Source organism: Sciurus carolinensis, chromosome 8, assembly GCF_902686445.1.
Source record: "Sciurus carolinensis chromosome 8, mSciCar1.2, whole genome shotgun sequence".
Lineage (NCBI taxonomy): Eukaryota > Metazoa > Chordata > Mammalia > Rodentia > Sciuridae > Sciurus > Sciurus carolinensis.
The window spans coordinates 113,036,865-113,055,548 of NC_062220.1; the positions used below are offsets into that span (position 1 = coordinate 113,036,865).

Consider the following 18,684-nt stretch of genomic DNA (forward strand, 5'->3'; position numbering starts at 1 on the left):
ATATTTCTGTCTCCCTATCACCTTGGACAGTTTTTTTCCTTACCTCGATCTTGAAAATGTGTTGGTGAATTAAAAGTACTTTATATTCCTTGATAATACCTAATTTCTGGTTCTTCCTTGATTAGGCTCCTCATTCACCCTTACCCCCAGCCCATATGGCTGAACTCGAACCCACTGTACATCCTTTCTCATTAGAAACTTCATCTCTACACTCTTTCCTACTCCCCAGCCAAAGAACCACAGCACAGGTCCAAATTTATTTTTTATTGTGCATACATAGGAAACAGGACCCTATCAAAAGAGAACAAAAAACAGACATGAGCCAAGTGTTGCAGAGGAAAAGCATGCACAGATCTGCCTAAAGTTTACTCCTAACCACCCACTCTACAGGACTTCAACACACCAGGAACTGGAATCAGTCTAAGAAGTGGTCACCAACCACCAGCAGCACAAAGGAAACGAGAGTGGCCAGGAAATGTCACCAGAAGTGGAACTTCCATGGACAGTATCAGTGCTCAGTGCACAGGAATCTAACCCAGGTTCAACGGGAAACAAATCTTACACAAACATGGGAATATAAAATTGTTGAGCCCTACCAGTTGTTGAAAAAAGATAAACAAAATTTAGTTGTGAACACTGGGTGCCTTCACTCAGCTGCACCCTGATTCAATTCCAGGGACAGCACTGAGTGCTTCTTCATTTTAAAAAAAGCAATGGGAGAAATCGAAAATGCAAAACAAATGACCTGGAGAAAGAGGAATTGTTTGGACCCATGTAGTTGTCTCGGTTGTAAACAGCAGACATTGTGCTTTGTTGCTTCATTTAAATGGAGGACCCGAGCATGGGGAGGTATTGCAGTCAAGGACAGGAGGTCAGAGGTCACACAAGGGTGGCAAAGATCAAAGACACAGGCAGCAGCAGCATCTGTGTCCACAGACTGGTTTCCAGGGTGTTGGTTTTGGTCCCAGGCACTTCCCGTGGAGTTCCCTGGAGGTCCCCACATTCTCTGTCCTTAGAGTAAGTCTGCACAGTTATTTGGGCCCCATCACTTCTCCTCACCATTTATCCCATATAAATACCCCAGCAGAGAAAAGACTGTGCTTCCTGATCTGGGGGAATGAAAACCATCCCATATCTGCTCCCGTGAGACATTTTGATGCACAAAGTTCAATGAGTAGCAATTTCTTAAGAGGCTTTGATTAGTTCAATTAAAAAATAAGCAACCCCCCACTCCCCATAATACTACACACAGAGTAATCTAGGTATCTTTGCTACACTGCTTTGCTCAGTACACATGACACGGTCAGGTCTCTGATCTGGGTTTAAATACACATCAACACTGCTAACTATGCAGAGGAAAAGAACTCCCTGCTCTCTGTCAACAAAACCTGCAACTACTATAAGACCCTGGGACAAGATAGGATTCTCCTCTGGGGATTTGCATTTCTAACATCTTATTTATTCTAATTTTGATCACATGGTCAGTTAATGAAGACAATATTTTCCCCACCTTTCTCAGTAAGCTCCCTATCTTCAGAGCCCAGCACACTCCTGCTCAGATCAAACACAACTGCTGCCCGCTCTGGTTCAACAAGGCTGGCTATGCTCTGCTGGGCATTTTGGCTGCTCTTTCGCCCTCTGAAGGCTGATGTGATTTCCCTGTCAGATGTGTCCTGCTTTGAAAGTGTCAGTCAAACCCACCACCACCGCTGCCTTGGGGAAGGGTGCAAGAGCCCTCTGGGCAGTGGCATCCAGGGAGGACATACTCCTTATCTGATCTCAAAGGACAGGACACTACACACATACTTCCATGAATGCACTAAAAAAGGGGAAATATTTTTCTCCCCAAGTCAGAACAAGAGCTTATAAAATGAAATGTCCCAGTCTGGGGCAGGGATCAATTTCCCATAAATTTAAATAACTTTCTTTGTTGATTTTCAGATAACTGCAGACATCCAACGTGAGCTTGATTCAGATCCGTCCTGAGGTGGAAGCGGCAGCACTCAGCTCTTCCTTGTCTTATGCAGAAGGAAGCCTATCATCTTCAGGATGTGAGAGGAGATAGAAAAGTGTCAGGAGGCTTGTCCCCCCCTGCACATTTCTCCACCAGCTGGAAGAGGAATAATGGGCTGGGATGGCTAACAGCCACCCTGCTGGAGCTCATCCTCATCTGGCTGCTGCTTCATAGGCTGGCTGTGCTGCCTGCTGCCTGCAGGACTCGCCTCAGCTGGCTCCTCCATCAGTCCCTCTGGCTCTGCCTTCCTCTTCCTTTTAGTCTCTCTCCTGAAGATTTGGCCACACCACCCAAGAATTTTAACCCTCAGGGCTGTTGCCACACTGCTAGAGAGCACAGATTATATTAGAAACAGAAGCAACAGAGGAGACACAGTGTGAATTCAAATATTGTCCTCCACGGAAAACTTGAAAGGGAGCTGTGCTTGCTTTGAAGATATCAAAGAGGAGTTTGCCCTTGGACCGTCCCTGGAAGCGAACGTCAATGGAGATGGAAACATCCACGGGGGTGGGGAGGGTCTGGTGAAGAGCCCTGTCCCACCTCTCCACCTCCCACAAGCAGTTATCTTGCTACTTGTCCTTCACCACCTGTTCATACGGGGGTGGGGGCGTGTTGCAGTAGGAAGGAGGGGGTGGGTAGGCTGTGCCTCCCTGGGGTGAATTAGGTTGGACCTGGAAAGCCATTGCCATGGTATTCCCGACAGGATTCATCCCTGGTCCTCCAGGATCTGTGTAATATGGCGGCCCCGGCTGCTGGGCTCCTGAAAGACAGACAATCGTATGTGAGTACAAAAGAGAAAATCCTTGGCTAGGGGTATATAGTTCAGTATCATTTACTCAACTGATGTGCATCAAGTACTCAATATGCCCAGAGACAGTGGGCACCTGGTATATGGTAATAAATAAGAGCAACACATGGGGCCCTGCCTTCATGGGCCTCAACTCCACTGACAAGCAATACACAAACTCTGACAGCATGGCTGTTACAGGAAGGATTACAGAAAGAGACGATATTGGTGAAGGCTCTCAGGTTCCTCTAATCCAAAACCTAAATGCTGATCTGCAAAGAGCTAGTGAAGCATGTGCTAAAAGATCCGAAATTGAGAGGCTATGTACACTTTAGGAGGTACATGGGTCACAGTAAGGTATACAACATGCTCCCTAACTGCAAGAAGAACTGGAACATCAATCTTGTTTCCCAACTCTCAGCCCAGGATTAACACAGGCAGCTAATGACTCTTTCTGATGTAACATCTCCCTTACTCCCTGTTGCGTTAGCATTTTATGGGAGCAGGGAGTACCTACCTGTTATCCAGAAGATAACAGGTTCAAAAATAGGAGAAAACGTACAGGGCATGCTGATGGCAGAGTAGGGCTTGTTGAGTCTATAGAATCTCTGTTTCCCCTGGATGCTGAGATTTTCTTCTCCAATCCTGAGGATCTAAGATGCTGGCTGACACCCCAACTATAGGCCAGGCTACAGGACATGGGCTGTCTGGAGAAGGAAATAGCAGCAAACAGGTTGGTCACCCTGCCCTAAACTGTCCCTAACTCAGAGCTTCAGTTTAAGAGCCTGGTTTTTTAGGTCTGATTACTTTGATCATGTGGATAATACTATAGCTATAATTACAGAATCAAGAAATGAAACTAGAAATTTTGTAGGTGGAGTCTGGTCTCTTTGAGTGAGGCTTCGTTTAAGGCAGGGAGATTCTCAAGTATCAGAGAAGCTGTCCCTGTGTGAATATTGTGTAGGGTTTTTTAAAAATTGGCAAATATCCCTGATCACTTAATTGACTAAAGAGCTGATTCCTAGAAAAATGCTCCCCAAGGTGTGCAAGATGTCCCAAAGCTGGCATTCTGCAGACCTTAGAAATCTATAATGTGCTGAAATAGAGAATGTAGAATAGAAACACAGGCCAGACATGTATCTCAGGTGTCAGCAAGACAGCAGGCAACCACAGAGGACTGCTCTGTGGTTCTGTATCAAGGACTGCCTCATCCTGCACTGGTGTAACCCACAGATAGCACATGTTCCCACTGGTGTATCTCATACATCCCACTGGATGTATTACTAGCTATGCCCACGAGTTTTTCAAGGGCGGAGACTATAATTTATTTATATCTGGATACTTTTAGATGTTGTATCATTAAAAAGTTAATGATTAAAAAAAGAGGCTACTGTAATAGTCTAGACAAGACAGGATGAAGGCCTTTGAATATTTTACAGAAGAAATGAAGAAGAGAGGACAAGAAAGATAACTGGAAGGGATAACCAAGGACTTAACCTGGGCCTAACTCAATGTGGAATGCCACAAGATGGAGACATGATCTAAAAAGAAAGGGCCTTGATTTATGGTCTCAAAGAGGCAGCCCACCAATACAAGAGAAGGGTAAGACAGATGACAGATTCCACATTGGGTCTGTCAAGGTCAAAGTATCACTGGAGCTTTTTGTATAAAGGTGGAAACAAAGACATGTGTATGGATAAAACCACTACAGAAGTGTGAAGGGAAGGATTAAAGATGACAGCTGAGGTGAAAGTTGTAGGAAAGATCAACATTCAAGACAGGAAAAGAGCATAAAATATTTAAGGATGTAAAAGCAACCAGGAAGAAATGGTGAAAAGTAGGAAACTAGGTATTGTGTCATTGTGAAAAGGAAAGGGGAATTTTTAAAACAGAAAAAGTGACCAGCATGCTTCAAGGTCAGAGAAAGGGTAAAAGGAGAACTGAAAATTGAAAATTTGCAATAGATGTGGTTATTTGGGAATTCTTGTGTGCTTTACTTAATCGAGCACAGACATAGACCTGCTCCTCCCCACCCCCACACCTCTACTAAGCATAGTAGAAGAAAAGCAATTCAGGATAAGGGGTTATGAGTAGATAAGAGGATAGGTGGTGGTTAAAAGGAATGCAGAACAAGGAAGATGCACAGTTAGGATGGGAAATGTGTGGGCATGTTTACAGGGATAGGACCAATACAGGGGAGAGAGAGAAAAAGCATTTTCAGAAAGAATATAAGGTCTTGAGCATGGCATTGGAATTCATCTGCACAAAGCATTTGGTTTGGACCCCACTGCTGAGCCCAGAGCCTGATGTACTAGAAGATGCCGAATACATTTCAAAATGGAGAGAGAATCTGCATAGGGTGTGGACTGGGGAAGAAGCACAGGTGTGGGCCCAGGGTAGTTAATAGTGTACTGGAGGAAGAACAGCGGGCTCAGAGCAGACAGCCTCTATGTGGAGTGGAACCAGGTGCCAGATTATTCATTTGTTGACAATGAGAGGGCCAAGAATAAACAGATTTGTGCAGATGGATTCCAAAGTCCTCAAAGAAGAAGGGAAGAGTACATAATTGTCACAAATGCTTACCAAAAAAAAAAAAAAGATCAGGAGCAACAGTCAATTGGTATGAGATTTGACAAGAAGGGGACATTCTGCACAGGGGTGATAGCCAGGGGCTAAGGAACACCACACCCTCCCTATAGGGCATGTATCCTGGGAGAAAAGATCTAGTGCTTCAGTTTTTAAAGTCTGTGGCAGATGGTTCAGTTATAGACACTATATAGAGCATTCTACGAGGAAGTTGGAGTTACAGAAGACTGTTTCCCTGGGAGACAAAGGGAAAAGGATTGGGAGCAGCAAGCGAGACAAGGGCAGTGCACATAGCTCCTTCTGTTCCTCACACAGTAGGTGTGCATAACCTTAACCTGTTCTGCATAAGTATTGCAGAGGCAGGATGCAGATGGGGGTGGGGTTTAGTGACATCCAAGGTCACACACACCAGTATTTGAACCCAGCAGTGGATGAGAAACCAGATTCTTCCACTGTCCCATGGATCTCTCATAAAGGGACAGTGAGGTGAGGGAAGAAGTCCAGGCCAGAGAGGGAGAGAGGGTGAAGGACCAGAGAAGACTACAGACTGTCAAAGGATTAGGGCTGACTAGGGACCGTGTTACCCCAGCTTCCTGGCTGGGTCCATGCTTATCCCCAGCCCATGATGCCTCCAGAAGATGCTCAAGTTGCTTTGTTCTTCAGTGCTAGCATCTGATTCCTCGTTTTGAGTTTTTCACGATTTGGGAGGGAACTCCAGGTTCAGCAAGGACTGATAAGAATATGTGAAAGATGTTAACTGACAAAAATGGCCCTTCCTAAGTGGGGTTATCCCACCCTTGGCCTTACCAAAGTGCAGCCTGGCAATTGACTCTGGAATTGACTCTGCTGTTTTTGGCCATGGCTGACTGCCCAGACACTGGGGCAGAGCAGGTGGGTTCATCTGCTCCTGGGATGTGAAAAATCTGGGTGGCAGCAGAAGACGAAACAGGAAAAGGGAGAGGCAGCCTGAGAGGGCATGGGGCATGTGAGTGACGGAGAGGCTACCAGCCCAAAGCTGCCCAATTCTCAATGGAGCTCCTATTCCTTTAGGTTTCACATGTCTTTACAAAAACTCCACCCTGAATTAGGATGGGTGGGTTTCTATAATTTTTTAAATGTATTTTTTAGTTATTGATGAACATAATATCTTTATTTTATTTGTTTATTTTTTTATGTGGTACTGAACATCAAACCCAGGGCCTCACACATGCTAGGCAAGCGCTCTACCACTGAGTCACAACCCCAGCCACAGTTTCTGTGATTTCTTACTCACTACACTGCTCACATTCTCAGTTTGAATCAGTGTCAACCTCCTGACTTTCTGCATCTGTCTCCTGTCACCCAGGTTGCACCTGAAGATTGAGTCAGGTCCTCAATACATCACAGGAGACACTTGAATGCAAATTTCCCCCCATCACCAGATCATCTTCTTATATACAGCCTCATTCTTGGTAGGTGACACCATACTCACCCAGTTACAGGGCTGCATGAGGGATAAAGACCTTTCACAGTCAGATTCCTGTCCACTTCAGAATCGAGTCTTACTTTTCATGGTCCTGCTTTATTTTTTATGTCCCAACACTCATCAGATTGCCTGAATCTTGTTTGCCCTCCAGGCCTTACCAGAAAGTACCTCATGAGCTCTCAATTCCCAAACATTTTCTCCTCCCAGAATGCCTGTCCCCACTTGCACATTCCGTCTCCCCAACTTCCCATCTAGTTATTTCCCATTTACCTTTTAAGTCTCGGTTCAGAATCACCAACTCCAAGAAGGCACCTCCCTTAGTCTATTACCCTCTTCCTGGTTGGAGCAAGTACCCAGCAGATCTCGAACAACCTATTTATGTTGATACCACCTCACCACCACAGTTTAGTATGAATTTCTGAGCTTTTTACTCATTAGTATAGGACAGGATATATCCTGTTTTCCCTCAGAGCCGGAATAGCACCTGGCATATGGCAGATGTTCTATAAATATGGAAGATGAATGATTGAAAAAGGGCTGAAAGGATTTGGGATTTGGGCTTTGTTTCTGCTGTATTGCGCTGAGCACATCTGGCAGTTCTTGAGACACACCTGCTGCTGTGACACGAGGAACTTGCTCCCATCTATACTAAGCCTATTGCTTCCAAGGACTGAAGGAGTTTGAAGGGTCACCCCATCTCCTCATCATGGGTGAGGGTAGGAAAGACCGTGGTCTTTGTACCAGAGATGTGGCTTGGACTGTGTCTGCAGCTTCCTTGCCACTCACTCATACTGAGTTATGACTCATGGATTTTGCAGGAGTTGGCAAGATGGGATTAAAATATTTGAACATGGAGATGGAGAAACACTTGGAATACAAAAGAAACAGAACAGATAGGAGGTAGAAAAATTATGTATTTGTCAAGAACAGGAACTTGGCAATCATAGGGATGGAACATGCTGAAATGCTGGAAAGCCTGCGGTTGAAGCTGGAGGGCAGCAGGGACAGATGCTGGCCCCTGTGGTGAGCCGCTGAGGGATCCTCAGCCAGATGGAGGCAAAAAGAAGAGAATCAGCTCAGTCAGAGGCAGTGGCTCTTAAAGAGGGTGTGCATGATCCGGGGATTGGCCAGGTTTCTTCTCATTTGACTAAAAGTAGAACTCTGGACAAGACACTGGCCAAGTTTACCATTCAGTTCCAGCAGAGAGAAGAAGGACCTAATTCTTGCTTAGGTAAAAAGATTCATTTAGGGAAGTGAAGTTGGGTAAATTTCATCGCATGTATAAAACCCATGGAGATAGGGCCAGGGAGGCCAGGTAGATGCTTCAGAGAGTGCATTTCAAAGACATTCCCCAGAACAGAAATGGTTTTGTGGTACATAGCTCTGGTATCAAAAGTACCTTAAAAATCACAATTATTCAATCCCATATCATAAGAAATGCATGTTGAGAATGAAAATTTGAACAATTCCAAATGAAGCCCAGGTGATTGATTCTGAGGAAAAAATTATAATGTGAGGTTAATGCCAGAAACAAATAGATCTGCCATAAAAATCAAATCCCAGGGATCTGAAGCATGGAGAAAAACTGGACAGAAAAAGGGTCCTTTCTTTTGCTTGGAAAATAAATAAAACAAATGGCAAAGAGAAAGACCCCAAATCTCATTTTCTGCCAAAGAGAATGGTTTGCAAATTGAAGTAGAGAAAATGGGTGAGGGAAAATAAAAGACTCGCACAACCAAGAACTGAATGGTTTGGGGAACAGCATTCAGATTGCCTTAACTCTAAAAAAGTACTTCTCAGTGCAGGAGGGAAGGACAACAACCAGTACTTAGTGAAGGCCCTATTGCTAAGGTCATTTTCTTGACAAATAACATCTCACATGTATCATGTCATTTAAGCTCTATAGTAATAGGAGATTCCTATTACTTATTCCCATTTTAGAGACAAAAGCTGAAGCACAAATAAATTTCACAACTTGCCCAAGGAAGTCTTCTTCCACTGAGCATTGTTGATCTGTAAGAACCGAGGCAGTCATCCTAGAGCCAGTGAGGAAAACCAGTGAGTGAAGAGCCAGGGCAGTCAGCATGGACAGATGGAAGAGCTGGGGTCCCTGAAGATGCTGCTAAGTCATGAAGTTAGACTAGGAGTCTCTCTCTTTTTTTTTTTAACTTTTGATCACAAGAAATAACTTCCTTATTTCTCAAACTAGCTGAGTTGGGGTATCTGTTACTTGTAGCCAAAAGTACCTGAACTAATTCTCTCGGAGAATATCTTCATCATCAGTTGACAAGTTTCCCCCTTTCTGACTGGTCCCTTTCTTTCCTCTAAGACTTGTAGTTTGATCTGGTTTTATGTTATGTCTATTCATTTCACAATGCTATCTCAGCTATTAATAATACTTTTTGGTTCATTCAAATATCAGGATTTTCTTACCTGTACTGAAATACTGTTTCCAACCAGGGAGTGTTTTATTTTTCCTTCCTAATGGTTCAAAATTATTTTCATGTTACTACTTAGGTCAGAAATTCTGCAAAAATGTTAAATATTACTGATATTAAACATCCTAATTTTCAGGGGAATTCTTTTAGGGTTTCATTAGATGTAATGTTGACAATGAGTCTAAAGTACATATTTAGTTTGTTCAAAAATTATTTATTAAAAATTATTCATTGAACATTTGTATTCAAAAGGTATAGCTGTCTGTTAGTGTTTGCAAGGATAAAGGGAATGTGCTATATATACACAATGGAATACTATTCACCATAAAAAGAACATTGTTGCTGCTAGAGTTGGTGAATTTGAAGCTGGTATCTCCCAGAATGGGCAGACCCATGAGCACGCTCTCCTGGCTTACACATTGGGTGTGAAACAAGTAATTGTTGGTGTTAACCAAGTGAATTCCACTGAGCCACCCTACAGTCAGAAGAGATACCAGGAAATCATTAAGGAAGTCAGCACCTACATTAAGAAAATTGGCTACAACCCTGACACAGTAGCATTTGTGACAATTTGTGGTTGGAATGATGACAACACGTTGGAGCCAAGTACTAATATGCCTTGGTTCAAGGGATGGAAAGTCACCCATAAAGATGTCAGTGCCAGTGGAACCACACTGCTTGACGCTTTAGATTGCATCCTGCCACCAACTTGTCCAACTGACAAGCCTTTGCATCTGCCCCTCCAGGATGTCTACAAAATTGGTGGTATTGGTACTGTCCCTGTGGGTAAAGTGGAGACTGGAGTTCTCAAGCCTGGCATGGTGGTCATCTTTGCTCCAGTCAACGTCACAACTGAAGTAAAGTCCATTAAAATGCACATGAAGCTCTGAGTGAAGCTCTTCCTGGAGACAATGAGGGTTTCAATGTCAAGAATGTGTCTGTCAAAGATGTTCATTGTAGCAATGTTGCTGGTGACAGCAAAAATGACCCACCAATGGAAGCAGCTGGTTTCACTGCTCAGGTGATTATCCTGAACCATCAAGGCCAAACCTGCGCTGGTTTTGCCCCTGTACTGGATTGTCACACAGCTTACATTGCTTGCAAGTTTGCTGAGCTGAAAGACAAGATTGATGGCTGTTCTGGTAAGAAGCTGGAAGATGGTCCTAAATTCTTGAAATCTGGCGATGCTGCCATAGTTGATATGGTTCCAAGAAAGCCTATGGGTGTTGAGAGCTTTTCTGACTATCCTCCTCTGGGTCATTTTGCTGTTTGTGATATGAGGCAGATAGTTGCAGTGGATGTCATCAAAGCAGTGGACAAGAAGGTTGCTGGAGCTGGCAAGGTCACCCAGTTTGCCCAGAAAGCTCAGAAGGCTAATGAATATTACCCCTAACACCCTGGTCTTAATCAGTGAGGAAGAACGATCTCAGAACTGTTTCTCTCGGGTGGGAGGGGTGGGAGGGTAGGGGGAAAAAAAATAACAGAATGAATCAAACAACATTACCCTATGTAAATGTATGATTACACAAATGGTAGGCCTTGACTCCATGTACAAACAGAGAATCAACATGTATCCCATTTGTTTACAATAAAAATAAATATATTAAAAAAAAAGAACTGTTTGTCTCAATTGGTCATTTAAGTTTAATAGTAAAAGACTGGTTAATGATAACAATGTATGGTAAAAACATCAGAAGGAAAGGAGAATGTTTTGTGGACCATTTGTTTTTTTGTGTGTGGCAGTTTTAGGTTATTAGTTTTTAAAATCAGCACTTTTTAATGGAAACAACTTGACCAAAAATCTGCCACAAAATTTTGAAACCCATTAAAACAGAAGTTTAATGAGAAAAAAAAAAAAAGAGAGAACAGAAATCTGTCATTTGCAGCAACATAAATGGAACTAGAAGATGTTATGTTGAGTGAAATAAGCCAGCCATGGAAAGACAACTATCACATGTTCTTACTTATATATGGAAGCCAAAAAGTTGATTCCACAGAAGTAGTGAATAAAATAGCTGTCACTGGAGTCTAGGAAAGGTAGGGGATCAGGGAAAAGGGAGGTCGGATGATGGGTATGGAATACAGTAGGAAGAGTAAGTTCTAATGACTACAGTTCATTACAACTTATTTATTTTATAAAGAACTAGAAGAGTTGGGAGACTTCAAATATAAGGTAATGACCATTGTTTAGGAGATGGAAATGTTAATTAGCTTGATTTGATCAAGGCACATTATATACATGTATTTCATACTCCATCCCATAGATACGTAAAATTATGTATCAATTAAAAAAATGAATACAAAGAAAAAGCCTTATGTTTCTAGTTTTGAAACTTTTGATAAGGTATATATACTGAATTTTATTGATAGATTTCAGCATCTATTGAAATAATTAATTTTTTGATAAAGCTTACAATGTTAATAGCCTGCCTAATATTAAACTATCTTTTCTTTCTTAAATCCTGACTAATTTTGATGATTTATCCTTTTAAAATATTATTTAATAATGCTTCCTGATTTTGATCTAAATATAATTTAATATTTTATTTTGGTGTTTGTTTCCAACTTTAGTTTTACAAGAGTAAGTACAGTTCCATAGTTTTGCATGCTCTATAGTAATCTATATATTCACTAACTTCTCTTACAAGTTTTTTAAAAACCCCATATGAATTTAGTCATTCAGGCAGATAATTCTTTAGAAACTTCTTTAAATTTTTGCTTGCTTTTCAGATTATTGAAAATTTCAGGGCTTTAATTCATCTTTAGTAATATACACTTTCTCATCTTACCAAAATTTTTCAATTCATGAATGTCTCCTAATTTTTAAATTCCTTTGGATCTGTAATCTTTTAATTTATATTTATATTTTTGCTTTTTTCTCCTTTATTGATTAGAATTATCATACAATACATATTGTATGTGGAAAATACAATATTATTTATTTTATTACATTTTACCAAACACTAGCACTTTCAGATTTACAATTTTATTTTTTGTTTTATATAATTAAATTTAATTTTCATTTTGTTTTTTTCCTACTTTCTATAAATTTATTTTACTAATTTTTGAAACTCTTGAGGACAGCTCAGCTCATTTGCTGTCATATTTTAAACTTAAGGAAGAATAAGGCTACAAATCTACTTCTAAAAGTAAGTCTCACATATATTGTATCTGTTTTTGTATTCACATGTTTGTTGAATCCTCTATTCATTTGCATATTCAAAAGATACTGAATTCTTGCTGAATGCCATCACTGTTTTGGGCACTAGGATGTAGCAATAAAAAAAAATACAAAATTTCTAGTTCTTATGGCTCTTGGAGTTTAGAGAGATAAGAATCAAGGTAAATAAGAAAAATATGTTAGTTGGTCATAAGTAGTAAAAATGAAAATGTGTATCTAGTGAGAGGGTGATAGAGGAGACTTCCATGAGCACAGGCGTATGTGTGGATGGAAAAAGAGCCTTTCCGGAAGAAGAACCACAGTCCATAAGATACCAAAATGGCAGCCTGGAAGATCTGAGGAAGATAAGAGGCCAGTGTGTGGCAGGAGTGGAATGGGCCAAGTGGGGAGCAGTGGGAGAGGTCCAAGGTTGCCAGGTAGCTGTGAAGGACATGAAGCTGAGAAGGTTGTTGGCCATGGAAAGGACTTCTGATGTCAATGAAATGGGTAACCTCTGGACAAATGGAAGCAGAATCTCTGACTTCAGTTTTTGACTCTGGCTGCTTTGTAGGAAATAGATGGAAGTTGGGGAAGGTGAACACAAAAAGACAAGACCAGTTAGGAAGAGCAGAGGTACCTTGACTGAGATGGGGAGACTGAGTGGGGAAAGTGTGGAATTCTGAGAAAAGAAACTGGAAAAAGGAGACTTTGTATGTTTGCTCTTGAGTGGCATATATTATCCATTAAAGAAAAAGACTTTCTTCCATTGCTTTTTGGGGAAGAGGAGAGGAAGGGGGTGAAAAGGCATATCTGTATTAGGCTGTAGGCCTGTCTGGCTGACTCGTCAACGTGCGTAAAAGTTACACATTTGAAATACTGCTGAGACACATATGGATGTTGTTTTAAGATATCGGGGCCCTTCTAATGTCCCACAAGAAAAGGCAGAGAGACCAATTCTGTGAGCAAAGCAAGTAGCAAGTAAAATCCCCTCACTAAGAGTTTTAACTTTTTCTTTCCTGGTTGTATAAATCCGAAGTTGAATACAAAACAGTTCTAGTTTTGTTAACTACTCATGATTCTTAAAACAGAAGCAAAAATAACTATGCTAATAAAAATAATTACATGGTATTTCATGGAACAGATCCTGGAGGATATACCAGAATATAAAGCTATAGCAATGTTACTTTAATGAAAATAAGGACTAAATTCTACACTGATCCTGAGGGTTTCAAAGGTTCTCACATTAGTTTTAATGCTTAACATGTAAGATATGTTACTATTGCCACCAAGGCTCATCCTTCCTCTTTTTTTTTTTTTTTTTGTACTTTATCAAAAAACTTCTCTGTGCAGGCACTACTCTGCATCATTGGGGATCATGTTAAAATATAGATTCTGACTCAGCAGGTCTGGGCTGAGCTGGGGGTTTTGCAAGAGAGTCTGCCTGTGTAACAAGCTCCCAGAGACCACGTATGCCTGCATCTCACACTTTGAGTAGCAAGAGAGAGAAACTTCGAAAGTGCCTACTGATCCTCATGACATAATATTATTAGTATTACTCCTTACAAAAAGAAATCTGAATCACAAGAAGATCTCCCCTTTCATCCCAACCCTTTAGTAAGTCCTACTGACTCCTTCAGAGCCCCATCGGCCTTGAGATTTTTTCAAAAATTTTCTTTGAAATATTTAACAAGATAAACATATAGCAAAACTAAGAAAAAGGGAGGGGAAAGGCACCTCAAAACAGAAAGAAAAGGGAGAAATAACTACAAAGACAAGAGAATCTTTAAAAGATGTACAGAATACTATAGAAAGTACACACTAATTTTCCCAGAGTCCCCAAACAATCAACCCAATTGGCACCCGGGTTTTGGACTTTTGGTTAGAACTGTGAGAAAATACATTTCTGTTGTTCTAAGTCACCATGTTTGTAGTAATTTTTAGGGCAATGTGAGGAAACTAACACAGCATGTATCTTCTTCCTCCCAACTACCTACAACACAAGCCCACAACATGCACAGGTAGCAGTGTCAAAATCCAATAGTGCTAACGAAAATACAGTTACCAGAAATAGTTTAAACAATTTGTAGGGCTTCTTTTTGTTTGTTTAGGACCAGTCCTGAGAGTCTGTGATGTTATATATTTTTTCTTTTCCTTCTGTCTGTGATAGATCAAAGGGAATTAAGAAAACATCCCTGTCAGCTACATTTCCAGCTCAAAGCTCTCTCTCTTTGTTTTCAAAGATAATAATAATCTTTACAGGTCTCATACGAATGGCCAGGCCAGTTTCCCCCTGGACAGCTTTTCCACCACAGAGAAGCAAGGGCTAAAATATTAATAGACAACAAACAGCAGACAGGAAAACATGACTTCACATCTTTTTGAAGTACCTTATCAATTCACTAAAAGTCTTTTTAAAAAGAGAAAAAATATAGCATAAGAAACTATAGTTTATCAACCGAGAAGGTAAAAGGAAGCTAAAATGGAACACATGTCATATTTTTGTTAGTTGCACAGAAAATCTGAATATACACATGAAATAAAAAGGGTTTCAAAATTCAGTTTTTGTTTTGGGTTTTATAGCGTCTACGTTTTTCTAATAGAGCAAAGGTTAGAAATTAAGTTTCTATGAGAAGCAAAGATCAGAACCTTGGGGCAGGAACTGCTACTATTTCTATCACCACTGTATTTCCTGTGGCTAAACACACAGGACATATGCTCACAGAACATCTGGTAAGTGACTGAAGGATATTCACATATGACATCACTTAGAGGAGTCAAAGACCTCAGGACAATACAGGAGCATTCTGTATTGTTTGGCCCAAGTTTTCCCTTTCCCCACTTGTGGAAGGGCAATAACGGTCATTCTAAATGGGGTTCAGACTTTGTTTTGCTCTATCATTGGCAAAACAGAGAACAATTATTGGGGGATGTACATTTACATAAGTTTCTGCTCCCCCGATCAGAGATTATAGGTCTAAAATCTCTTTGTTGTGATTGATGTTAATAATGGATTAAAAAATTCTCTCCTCTGTAGCACACATCTGTGTCCCAGCTATTTAGGAAGTTAAGGCAGAAGAATCGCTTGAGCCCCAGAGTTTGAGGTCAGCCTGGGCAACATAGCAAGACCCCCATTTCAGAAAATCAAAACAACAACAAAATCCCTTCCTTTATGAAACAGACTCGTTGTGAAATGTGTTATCTGTCACTCTTAACCAAAACAAACAAACAAAAATCCTCTTGCTTTTGTACGGCAGAACATTCTATATGTGTGTCTACTTTATGTGAACTGGACAGTGCAAATAAATTGTAACAGTAATTGACTTGTTGGAGAAAGGGAAGGGGAAGGTTCAGGTTGGAAAAAGAAAGACTAGAGTTGGAATGACAGAGGGAGAGACACAGAAAATCAAACTGACAGTGCTGAACTCTGAGGAGAAATACTCTTGGGTAGCAGGAGACACATCATGTTGAAGCAGTGATTGACCTTGGGCTTCTCCAAATGAAGCCACTGTTGCAACCACAAATTTCTCACCCTAATTTCCCTTGCCAACCAGTCACCTTCTGCCATCAGAGGTGACTGTTAAGAAATAATTTGGTAGCCATGACAGCATTACTAGTAGATTGTTACTTGTGCTTTTTAAACAAATAACTTTAAATATTTCCAGTTAATTTCTTTTACCAAAACCATAAAATCTAAAATAATGTGCCCCCCCCCAAGAAGGCCACTAGCAGCAGTTTAAGTGAAAAGCCATGAAAGTGAGACCCCCATGAAGAATAGGACTCCCCAAACCCAACCAGGGTCCCTGATTCCACTCTTCCTTCCATGGTGGTAAGGGAAAACAAAATTGGAAATTTCAGAGCCACAGGGGTTAGAGGTGGGGAGAGGCTGTTCCACCACCATCTCTGCAAAGCTAAAATATCATCACGCAGAAAAATGATTGCAGTAGGCCCTCCCTGTGTACTTGAGCTCTGCATCTTCAGATTCAACCAATTACAGACTGAAATATTCAAGAGAACAAACACTACATCTATATTGAGCATATACAGTCTTCTTTCCCATGGAAATTATCCCCTAAACAATACAGGATAATTATTTACAGAGCAATTGCATTTGATTATAAATCATCTAGAGATGATTTAAAGTACAGGGAGAGATGTGCATAGGTTATATGCAAATACTACACCATTTTTAATTAGGAACTTGAGCATCCTTGGATCCACAAGAGTGGGCAGTGTCCTGGAACCCCCCCACAGGTACCACAGGATGACTGCTCACTGCAGAAGCAGTCCCAATTTTATTTCCGTTATGATTTGGAGAGCAATTAAACTGTCAAAACGCCCTCCCCCCATTTCCATTTTCTTACAGTTGGTGTCAATTAGCCAGCTGGCCACCATCACTGGGAGCTGATAGATTTATTATAGGATTGAGACACTGGAACAGTCGGCAAATCATCAATGAAATCATTATAAATGTGCAGTTTGAAAGAAATAAAACTATCTCCCAATGAGAATGCTCCAGCCACTTTTTAAAAAAAATGGTTCTTGTTAGTTATACATGACAGCAGAATCTGAATTAAAAATCAACATACTACAGTGACACAGCCATGTCAATGTTTATAGCAGCTCAATTCACAATAGCTAAGCTATGGCACCAACCTAGGTACCCTCCATGTACTTTTAACTACTTAATTAAAAAAAAAAAGTCAAAGGAAATAATTTTTTAAAAACTTAACTCAAAATAACACCAAAGATTTCATTACTATTACCCCCAATCTCACTACCTACATTTTTGTGATCACACTGTTGACAGTGCACCCATTCTGCTCCAGATATTACCCACTTCTCTCTTCACTAAATGTGTCTTTTTATTTTCTTGCCATACAGTTATGTAGCCTTGATCTCCCCCCCACTGGAAGTGGGGTAGTGGGGATTGAACTCATGGGCACTGGACCACTGAGCTACATCCCCAACCTTATTTTGTATTTTATTTAGAGACAGGGTCTCACTAAGTTGCTTAGCATCTTCCTTTTGCTGAGACTGGCTTTGAACTCCCCATTCTCCTGCCTCAGCCTCCTAAGCTGCTGAGATTATAGGTACACACCACTGCACCCAGCTGCTATAGCCTTGATCTTGATTATCAACGTCAGTGGCTATATGACATTTCATAAAGAAGATAGACTATAATTTAATTTTCTTTTCCTTTGTAGCCCCCTGAACTACACCCCCTCCTCTCATTCAATCACAAATGCATTGAGTTCAGTGGAGACCACCTCTCAGGTTTTCCTGAAACCCAATCCCTCCTACCCCTACAGGTCATGGCTCTGCCTTAGCTTGGGTTTCTAAGTTTGGTTTCTACACTGTTTGAGTTCCTACAGGGTAATGAGCATATTTCACTCACTCTGGCCCCTGGAGTTAGTTAGTTAATGCTACCTGAGTGAATGAGTGAAAGAATGAATGAATGAAGTCTATTTTTTCTCTTTAACCTGAAGGGCATATGGATGGGGCCCTGTCAGCAGTATGACAGGGAAGGATGTGGGAGTTGTAACATTTAGGAATCTCTGACTTTCTCTTGCTATATTTTGGCCACCGCTACACATATAAACAAACAAACAAAAAAAAGTAAAATGCTTTCAGAGGTATTTAACAGAGGCACTTGGTATTTTCTGTTATCTCTCTTGGTTTAGTTTTTGTTGTTTTGCTTTTTTTGTTTTGTTTTGTTTTTGGTACTGGGGATTGAACCCAGAGGTGCTTAACCACTGAGCCAGATCCCCAGCCCTTTTTATTTTGAGACAGACTCTGCTAAGTTGCTTAGGGCCTCACTAAGTTGCTGAGCCTGGCTTTGAATTTGCCATCCTCCTGAGCCACTGGGATTACAGGTGTGTGCCACCATGCCAGGGTCCTGGTTTAGATCATTAAATTTATCCCTTCTACAGAATCCTATAGTTACCACTGTGGTTGCTGGGACTAACAGCAGCTATTTGGAGCTCTGTAGCTTAGAAGTCTCTGTGGGTGTTTTAAAAAAGCTGATGAGACAGGATATCCATGGGACCTCACCTTCAAGTCCTCAGTTTCCTATCCCTTCCCCCACTTCAGTACTGGTTAAATACTGCTACTTCCTCTTTAGTCCAAATGACCTTTCTGTGGGAATCCTTTGGGATCTGAGTACCAGATGGAGTTTTCCACTCACATGGTTTCCAAGCATCCTCAACTTTGTGGGGTAACTCTCATTATGGTCAG

At 41.1% G+C, this 18,684-nt stretch overlaps 1 protein-coding gene across 1 annotated transcript in view; it reads right to left on the reverse strand.

The window, feature by feature from the left end:
• Positions 1-249: 249 nt before the first annotated feature.
• Vopp1 (VOPP1 WW domain binding protein) overlaps positions 250-18,684 on the reverse strand; it is a 100,334-nt gene continuing 81,899 nt past the window's right edge. Inside the window, exon 5 of the mRNA XM_047562068.1 lies at positions 250-2,774. Within this exon, the coding sequence (XP_047418024.1) occupies positions 2,584-2,774 (191 nt within the window). The 3' untranslated portion in view covers positions 250-2,583. The remainder of the gene's footprint in view (positions 2,775-18,684) is intronic.